Source organism: Nicotiana tabacum, chromosome 14 (genome assembly GCF_000715075.1).
Source record: "Nicotiana tabacum cultivar K326 chromosome 14, ASM71507v2, whole genome shotgun sequence".
In the NCBI taxonomy this organism is placed as follows: Eukaryota; Viridiplantae; Streptophyta; class Magnoliopsida; order Solanales; family Solanaceae; genus Nicotiana; species Nicotiana tabacum.
Window position 1 is genome coordinate 71368493 of NC_134093.1, and position 10180 is coordinate 71378672.

The window sequence follows — 10180 nt, forward strand, 5'->3', positions numbered from 1 at the left end:
TAAATCGTACGTAGAAGTGGCAATGTTTAGATTCTTGGCTATAACAACGGGAGATAAATTATTGAACAAGAAGAGTGAGTATGCTGAATAAAATAAGCTCAAGAGATTTATTCTTTAATAAAAGAAGTAGACTTTTCTTACAATGTGTGGACCTGCCCTGTGCTTACAAGGATTCCCCTTTTTATAGTAGAGGGATCTTACTCTATTTATAATAAAAAAATATATAGTGGAGAACCCATGATGAATTGTCTCTTCCTCGATTCCCGCCAAGATTCTCTCCCCTAGTGCAGTTGCAACGGCTCTTGTCTACGAGCTCGATACTGGGTCGAGCTCGATATTGGGTCGATCCCTCGGCCTTGGTTCATGTTCGACATCCGGGGTGAGTATCAATCGGTCTGTGCGTCTCCGACAACCTTCACGTTGCCTTGCGGTTCGATTTGGTCATGGGCTCGATAATGATACCGAGTCGATTCCTCGATCGGTCTTGGAGCTCGAAGCTTGTTTGTACTATCTTCAGAACTCATCTCGAAGTCTCACTTCGGTCGCTTACCATTCGAACTCGATCAAACGTACGAAGGCCGAAATCTATTTTGACCGTATACAAACACCTTGACTTAGCAAACTTGATTACATCTAATTGTCCTTTGAAAATGCAATAATCTCTTTCAAATTACATTGATGAAGAAATCCTTAAAATGAGAAGCCAGATACATTAAGAATGAAGAAATTTAGATTGAGAAATATCATAAATCAAAATGTAATTGGAAAATCTCTAACTTTTTCGGTGGTTATTGATTCTTTACCTTGTTTGAGGTGTGGAGAAATAGCCCTAACTTCTCTTTTTGCTCATGTTTCAAGTCTTTTTTGGTGAAGGTGGAAGACGATTTGGCAGGAGGGGCAATCTTGGAAAATTTAGGGGAAAAGGCACATGCTGGGCATGCTCTTTTGTTGATGCCGTCAGTTTCTTTGATAAAATTTAATGGGACAATGATTCTTGCAGCTCTTTAAATAGTACAGGGATATTTTTGTTCACTAGGGTAACACAAGGATGTACCCTTGGTTTGGGCCATAGTTTAAGGATCACTTTTGCTAAAAACTCTACCTTAGAGCTTCAAGGATAGCCCTAGCTTTAGCAATATTGTTTGTGGCCTCAAATATTTCTTCTACTTGAGCATAAAATAAGTCACCAATGCCATCTCTTATACAAAATGCATGAGAAGCCCTTCCATTTGTATCTCTATATGCACCATCCGTATTATATTTCAACAATCCATCTGGATATTCTCCTCATCTTCAGTAGGTTATGAAGGTCAGTAGAAATCATGAAAATCAACCTATGAATAGACACAACATTTCCATGCATTCCTGAGTTTCTTTTCTTCCACAAATGCCACATAATCAAGGCTGGAATGGCTTGATATGATGTCCTCAAGCTTGTGTTACTTGGCTTCCTCCACCACTCGTTTATCATCTGTATTATATTATTTCCATCAATGTTGATCCGTGCTGGTCCACAGAAGTACTTCCATACAAACATAGCTGCTGGAGATCTCAAGAAAGTATGAACTATGGTTTCCTCACTAGGGTTTCTACAACACCAATATTTTAATGTTTGAAAGTACCCCATCCTTCTCATGTAATCATCCAATGGTAGTTTGGCTTTCCATAATCTCCACATGAAGAAATAGATCTTGAAAGGTAGTTTCTTCACCCATATAAACATATATAGCATGTTCTCATGCTTCCTTTTCCTTATGTATTGCCAAGCTATCTTCACTGAGAATTGCCCTTTGGATTCTAATTACCAATAAGCCTTATCCTTTAACTCTGAACTGTTTGGTGGTGATATTTTCTCCATAATATGATCAGTTATGTCATCTGGTAGGATCTCCCTCAACTGCTCCTCATGCCAAGCTACATCTATCATCACATCCCTAACATGAATGACTGTTTCATCACACCAATGATCTGGGCCAGTAACATGGTAAAGTACACCAAGACCAGTCCAGTTATCATACCAAAATTTTGCATATCCTCTCTTTAGTTGCCACCATATTTGATGTTCAAGAAGATCCCTCATTGCCATCATCTTATTCCATACTTGAGATCCATTTCTCCAAGGTACTAACACCTTATTGAACTTTTTACAATATTTATTCCTCATAAACTCAGTCCATAATGTGTCGTTTGTTCTAAAGTTCCACAACAACCTAGCAAATAAATCCTTAGACACATCATGAAGAGATCTAAAGCCAGCTTCTCCTTAATCTTTAGGCAAGCACATTGTATCCCATGATGCCTAATGCCTAGTCCTTCCATTTATAGAATTACTCCAAAAGAATCTAGAAAATATTCTATGCAATTTATTTATCACGTCTTTAGGTTGATTCACAATTGATAGAAGATGAATGGACATACTCTCTAGCACATGAGCAATAAGAACTACCCTTTTCTCCTATAGAAATAAGCTTTCCCTTCCATGCATGTAAAATCTCATGCACCTTTAGCACTATACCTTTATAGAATTCCTTCTTCCTTATATTGTAAAAGATAAGGCATCCAACATATGTAAAAGGGAAAGAATGCCTTTGAAAAGTGGTGATCAAGTGCACAGTGTTGTCTTCTTCCGGAGGTGCATTTTCATGCATATAAAAAAATGATTTTTCCTTGTTCAACTTCTGCCCAGAAGCAGCTTCATAATCTTCCAACACATTCAAAATCAATTGTATTTCTCCATAATGTGATGAGCTGATGATAATTGTATCATCAACATAAGAAAGATAGTTGATGTTTTTACTCTATTTTGGCATCTCAAATCCAATGACGTTTGGATTATCAAATAAATCATCCAAAGCTCTCCCTAGCACCTCAACAGCCAATATAAACAAAATAGGAAATAGAGGATCACCTTGCTTTACTCCTCTTGTTGATTTGAAGAATCCATTACCTTACCCATTCAATAGCACTGGATACCAATTATTGGATACCAACCTGTAAATCATATCAATGAAGACTTCACCAAACCCCATTTGTCTCGATACTTTTCTCAAGAATAGCCAGGACAATCTATCATAAGCTTTCGCCATGTCAAGCTTGATCACTACATTTGATGGCCTGCCTCTCTTTCTAATGTCAGTGACTATTTCTTGAGTCAATATATTCTCCACTATACTCCTACCTTTAACAAAACCAACCTGTTGGGAGAAATTAGGGTAGGAATTAACTCCACCAGTCTCTCACGTAATACCCTTGAGATGGTCTTCTTTGAGAAGTTACTCAAACTAATTAGCCTCATACCAGAAAAGGTTGTTACATTCTTCTTCTTGGGAAATAGGACAAGCTTTGTGTGAGTAATGAACTTAGGCAATTCAACACCATAAAAGAAGGCTTTGATTATGTTAAGAACATCCTCCCCTATTACTTCCTAGCATACATGATAAAACTGGCCAGTGAAACCATCCGGCCCACTTGCACTCTCACCATTTAACCTAAAGACAACCTTCCTCACCTCCTACAAGGTAGGTTCTGCCCAGAGATTATCATTATGCTCTTCAGTGATTTTCTTTGGGCTATGATTCACAATATCAAAATATGTAGGCACCCTATCTTCAGTGAATTGAGACTTGAAGAACTCCACTGCCTCATGTGCTATATCATCCTAATCTTCAAGCCAAATCCCATTTTTATCTAAAATTCTTGACACCTGCAGTCTTTTCCTCTTCCCTTTAACATGAGTATGGAAGAATTTGGTGTTTTTATCACCATCTTGGAACCATTGCATCCCTTCCTTCTGTCTCGAGAACTCCTCCTCTAAATGTAAATACATTGGGAGATCAGCCTGAACCTTATGAAGTTTAGCTCTATTGTTGGAAGTTGGATTGAGCTCAAACTCCACCTCATGAACTTTAATAATATCCTCCAGTGCTGCTATTTGCTTGAAAAATATCTCCAAAAGTAATTTTACTCCAAACAGCCAGCGCTTTCTTCACATTCTTTAGCTTGTGTTGAAAGATAATGAAAGGGTTTGCCATAATGTCAGTCTTTTAATTCTCCTTCACCACATCCAAAAATGTCTCTTGTTTTGTCCAAAAGTTAAGAAACTTGATTGGTTTCTTCACTTGAACAATATTCACATTACATGATAATAGGAAAGGGGCATGATCTGAACCATATTTAATAAGATGCTCAACCTCTAAAGCTGGAAACCAGTCCTAGAATTATTGATTAGCCAGGTACCTATCTAACCTCTTAAATATGCAAGCATCATCTGACCTCCCATTCCACCATGTGTATAGACTCCCTTTGAAACCAAGATCATATAGAGCACAAGTGTCAATATAATGAGCAAAGTCTTGCACTTCACTAAGACAAACTAGCTAGCCTCCATACTTCTTCTCTTCAGTCAGAATGACATTAAAGTCACCTCCCACTATCCAGCATAATTCCATGTCAGAAGCTAAGTGATACAAAGAATCCCAAAGCTCAACTCTATCTATTGCATCACACATTGCATACACCAATATAACAATCAATGGTTTATCCAAAACTCTATGAAACAACTTCAGAGTAAGTTATTGTTCCATGTCTATCATCACTTCCACTTCAATATCGTCATCAATAAATTCCCAGATCATCCCGTTCATGTTTGCTAAGGTAGTGTTAATTCCTAGTTTTCTCCTATATAGCTCCAATTTGTTAATATCTTGACACGGGTCCATAAGACCAATTAGATAGAAATTATACTTTCTATGAAGGTTAATTAACCTGTTAAAAGCTTTCTGAATATTGATTGACCTCACATTCCATACTAATGCATTATCTATAGATATTATTTGGAATTAGAGACCCACTCCTCTTTGGTTGTACCCTAACAGGTACAGTTTTCTCCTTTTGTTTCCTTTTTTTTCCCGCTAATATATAAATAAAATCCCAAAATGGGTCCAATGCTTACAAGATGTCCAAACCAAAATAGAAGTTGCATGAAGCTACTAGCTATTAAAAAAGATAGAAAAGCTAAAATCTAATGAATTAACTATTACAACATGATAAGTTGAATGCTTCCTTCTCCTATTAGTGTATGTGAATCCAATTATCATTGGCAAATACCAAGCAGCACCTATCAAGCTCTCACCAGGCGCCAGGGTATATTGTCTATAGGCTAAAATGAATTCCAAACATCTCCACCGTAGAGTTGAAGTCCGCATCGTCCTCCAAGTTTCGCTACTATATGATCTCCATATGCAGTGAACTAATTTTGTTCAAGTATTAATCATGTGCTCACTCATCAAGATTAATGTGTATAAGAGGAGTCTGGCTTTAGGCAGGGCTGGCTTTAGGCAGGCTTTACAAGGCAAAGGCCAGGCATGCGCTGGCTTTAGGCAAGCTTTGCAAGGCAAAAGCCAGGCTTGAGCTGGCTTTAGGCAGGCTTTGCAGGCCAAAGGCTAGGCGTGAGCTGGCTTTAGGCAGGCTTTACAAGGCAAAAGCCAGGCATGAGCTGGCTTTAGCCAGGCTTTACAAGGCAAAATCCAAGCATGATCTGGCTTTAGGCTCGCTTTACAAGGCAAAAGCCAGGAATGATCTGGCTTTAAGAAGACTTTGCAAGGAAAAGTCCAGCCTTTGAGAATGTGCCTTTTTGTGATCTTGTAAGCTCAGATCCTTCCCTACTAGAACCTTTAATGTAGTCATCATTCAAAACATTGCTAAACCATCCTCAGATTGAGCTTGAAAGCATGCTAATACCACAGAGAAATGATTCAACAATCTCCAAAAATACCATATGATGGGTTCAACATTTTCCTTAGCATTTGGACATATCAGTTTGTGCAAAGTCAAATTTTGTGAAGCCATCAGTCTGGGGTTCTTCTCTTTGCTATCCTAATCCTAAGGTTAGGTGATTGAGATTTTTCTAGATTGATCAACCTCCTCCCTGCACTAGGCAGTTCAGAGAATGAATGAAACTCAGATGTACCTACAAAAGAGAACGCAATGTTAGCTATAAAATCCGCCACTGAGTTGCCTTCTCTGAACACATGTTGAAAGATCACATTGAAGTTGTCCTTCATCTCTATAATTTTCTTCACATCCTGTGCAATTACCCAAGGAGGATCCCATTCCCCTTCTATCGCCTTCTTCATCACCAATGAATCAGTCTCCAGTATGAGAGTGTGAAAATCATGCTCCATACAATATTCCAACCCTTGAAGAATAGCCTTAGTTTCAGCCACCACATTAGTTGTCACTCCCAGGTCTGCTGCCCTAGCATACACCACATCACCTTCATCATCCCTCACACAAAAGCCTAGGGAGCTAGGTCCAGGATTGCCCTTTGAAGCTCCATCAGTATTACATTTGTACCAACCATGACAAGGAAGCTGCCATGTTACTCTTGTAGTGATAAATATAGGTTTATATCCTTCAAAGTATTGAATCATGTCTGGCCATAATAATGGAATATTAGGGATCCAATCATACCTCACCCTTGCCAGTTGATGCAATGTCCTATTTAACTCATGAATCACCCTATTTGTGGACATTGAACCACCATGTTTACCTGCATTTCTTCTCTTCCAAAGCTCCCAAGTGATGATAGCTGGTACTGTTTGAAATAGTGGCTTTAATTTCGGACAACACTAAACATACCACCAATGCCTTATAATCTGCTTCAATTGAATCAATTGCACAGAAGTTCCAGCAGCCCCCATGAACAAGTTCTATACCTTAGAGGCAGTAGGACTTGTGACAAATATATTCTCAATGGATTCCTCTTGGGACTTCTGACAACACCAACACCTAGACATTACCATTTGCCCTTGCCTCATCCACATGTCATCGGTGGCTATTTTTTGCCTCCACAATCTCCACAAGAAGAAGGATATCTTGAATGGCAAACCTTTAATCCACATTAACTTGAATTCCTGATTAGGATCTGCCATATGCCTTAATATTTGCCAAGCACTGCTAACACTGAACTTGCCTGAAGGAGTTGGCATCCAGTATGGCTTATCCCAATATCCCTCACTGCCTTCATAGTGCACATTTAGCCTTATATGTTTTGCAATTTCCTCATTGAAAGTTTGATCTAGCAGCTGATCATCCCATGTTTCCCCTTGCCGCAGTTCTGCCACCTCCTGAAAACCTTCATTGATTGGAAAGTCTTCAGGTAATACATGATAAAGTGCACCCAATCCAGTCCAATTTTCATGCCAAATATTAGTTGTTCCACTCTTCAATTCCCATACGATCTCATGTTCTACTTCTTCCCTAGCATTCAGCATTTGTCTCCAAACATGATACCCTCCCCTAAAACGCACCACAGTTGGTGGCTCCTTCTTGCAATACTTATTCCACATGAAATTAGACCACAAAGATTTTGTGGTCCTAAACCTCCACCATAGTTTAGCAAACAGTGCCCTTGAGACATCATTTAAGGACCTAAAACCTAGCCCCCCTTCCTCTTTAGGAAGGCAAAGATTTTTCCATGAAGCCCAGTGTCTGCTTCTCCCTTCTTCCTTTGTGCTCCAAAAAAACCTAGCAAAAGTCTTATGTAGATGCCCCAGGATGCTGTTTTGTGGATCAAGGACTGATAACATGTGAACTGGCATACTTTGCAACACACTAGAGATGAGTGTTGCCTTTCCTCCAAATGACAGCAGTTTTCCTTTCCATGAATGCAATTTAGCCTTCACCTTCTTGATAAGATCCTCATAATAGTCCTTCCTCCTTCTAGTGTAAAAAATAGGACACCCTAGATATGTGAAGGGGAATTTACCTCTTGCAAATCCTGTAATAGATCCAACTGCCTGAAATAATCCATTAGCAACCTTTGAATACATGTAGTATGAACTCTTATCTTTGTTGATCATCTGACCTGATATCTTCTCATAGTTCCCCAACACTGCCATTATCTTGCTCAAAGAGGGAGGATGAGCAGATGCAAAGATTATCGTATCATCAGCATACTCCAAGTGGTTTAAAGAATCAGACCACTTACGCATTCCAAATCCCACAAATGACATGTCTTTAAAAAGCTTATTCAAAGACCTGGAAAGTACCTCAGCTGACAGGATGAACAATGCTGGAGACAGGGGATCCCCTTGTTTCATACCCCTTGTCGACTTAAAGAAACCTGAGGACTGCCCATTCACCAATACTGAATACCAGTTATTTGACATCAAGTTCCACACCATGTTGATGAAGTGTTCAGAAAATCCCATCTTCCTTAGCACATGCAATAAGTACTTCCATGAGACCCTATCATAGGCCTTAGCCATGTCAAGCTTGATCACCACATTAGCTGGCTTTCCCCTTAACCTTATGTCAGTGACAATTTCTTGAGTCAATAATATGTTCTCAAATATACTCCTACCCTTTACAAATCTGGATTGATTAGGAGCTATTAGAGATGGAAAAAAAATCTCCAATCTGTCATGTAACACCCTAGACAAAACCTTGTTAATGAAGTTGCTCAAACTAATAGGTCTTAAGTCAGAGAAGGTCTCAACTCTAGGTTTCTTGGGCAGCAACACTAGATTGGTGTGAGTGATGGATTTAGGCAATGCAGCTCCTCCATAGAAGTGTAGCACCATGTTGTGTATATCAGCACCAATAACATCCCAGCATGTTTGATAAAACAAGCCAGTGAATCCATCAGGGCCACTAGCACTCTCCCCACTAAGCTCAAAAACTGCTGCCCTTACTTCTTCAATTGTTGGCAATCTGCTAAGTTCCAAATTCTGATCCATAGTGACCATTGAAGGTACATTATTGAGCAAGGGAAATTCAGAAGCATCACCTTCATTTGTGAACTATTTTTGATAGAAGTCCACTGCAGCTGTAGCCAATTGCTCCTAGTCTTCAATCCATACCCCACTGCCACTTTTGATCCTCTTCAGTTGCAATTTCTTTCTTTTGCCATTGACATGGTTGTGAAAGAAACTTGTATTCCTATCTCCTTCAGCAAACCACGTCATCCCAGCTTTTTGCTTCCAATACTGCTCCTCAATATTCAAGTATTTCTTTAATTCAGATTGAGCCTTTTGAAGCACAATCCTATTCTCAGTTGTATGCTCTTCTTCAAATAACATCTCCTTCACCCTAACAATGTCCTCCAAAATAGCCAATTGCTTGAAGATATCACCAAATATTTCCCTATTCCATTTTGAGAGTGCTGCCTTCACCCTCTTGATATTCTGCTTGAACATCAAAAACTGATCCCCTATGAAATCCGCTTCCCAATTCTGCCTCTCCACATCTATAAATGTAGCATGCTTTGTCCAAAAGTTGAAGAATCTGAAAGGCTGGCTGTCTGCGCCTCACATGTCATTAGTAATGGTGCATGATCTGATCCAGTTCTGATTAGATGCTCAACTTCAATAGTTGGCAACATGTTCTGAAATGTCAAATTCACAAAAATCCTATCCAATCTCTTGAATATACACTCAGCATTGGATCTCCCATTCCACCATGTGAACGAACTTCCTTTGTACCCTTGCTTAAACAAACCACAAGAGTTTACACAAAATGCAAAATCCTCATATTCAGGAGGGTGTACTGGAAGTCCTCCTATTTTCTCGTCTTCATGCAATATCACATTGAAATCCCCTCCTACCACCAACCATGGTAATTCCATATCACTTGCTAAATAATACAAGTGATCCCATAAATCCAACCTCTCTATTGCTGAACATTTTGCATAAACAAATGTCATCATCATGTGCTGCCCCAGGTCATGGTGAAACACTCTCACAGTCACCTGTTGCTCAGTATCCTCCACTAATTCCCATTCCACAACTGCATCGAAGAACAACCATATTTGCCCATTAATATTTGTATAAGCAGTCTCCATATTCAACCTCATTTTATATCTATCAATGAGTACCTTCTTTTGAAAAGGCTCCATCAATGCAACTACACAAAAATTATGCTCCCTATTCATATTGATCACCCTAGGAAAGGCCTGTTGTGTATTCACATACCTTATGTTCCATATTAATGTTTTGATCATCATCTAGATAGAGAAGCTGCCCTCATGGGCATTATTCTTGAAGGTTGTGGTGGATCTTTACTCTGATTCTTCTTAGTTTTTTTACCTCCTTTAGCACTACTTGTGGGTGATAACTTTTTTGAAGTTTTCGGCAGTTGATTCATCATCTCCTTCATCCTCCATTGGATTTTGTCTCAA

At 39.1% G+C, this 10180-nt stretch overlaps 1 protein-coding gene across 1 annotated transcript; it reads right to left on the bottom strand.

Moving 5' to 3' along the window:
- Positions 1-1801: 1801 nt before the first annotated feature.
- LOC142168982 (uncharacterized) lies at positions 1802-9856 on the bottom strand. The gene is made up of 10 exons (XM_075230169.1): positions 9475-9856; positions 8865-9304; positions 7239-8804; positions 6717-7127; positions 6138-6629; positions 3704-3934; positions 3434-3511; positions 2992-3194; positions 2419-2748; positions 1802-2210 (listed from the first exon to the last, which is right to left on the bottom strand). The coding sequence occupies exons 1-10, from the start codon at positions 9854-9856 to the stop codon at positions 1802-1804; spliced, it is 4542 nt and encodes a 1513-aa protein (XP_075086270.1).
- Between the last annotated feature and the right edge of the window lie 324 nt (positions 9857-10180).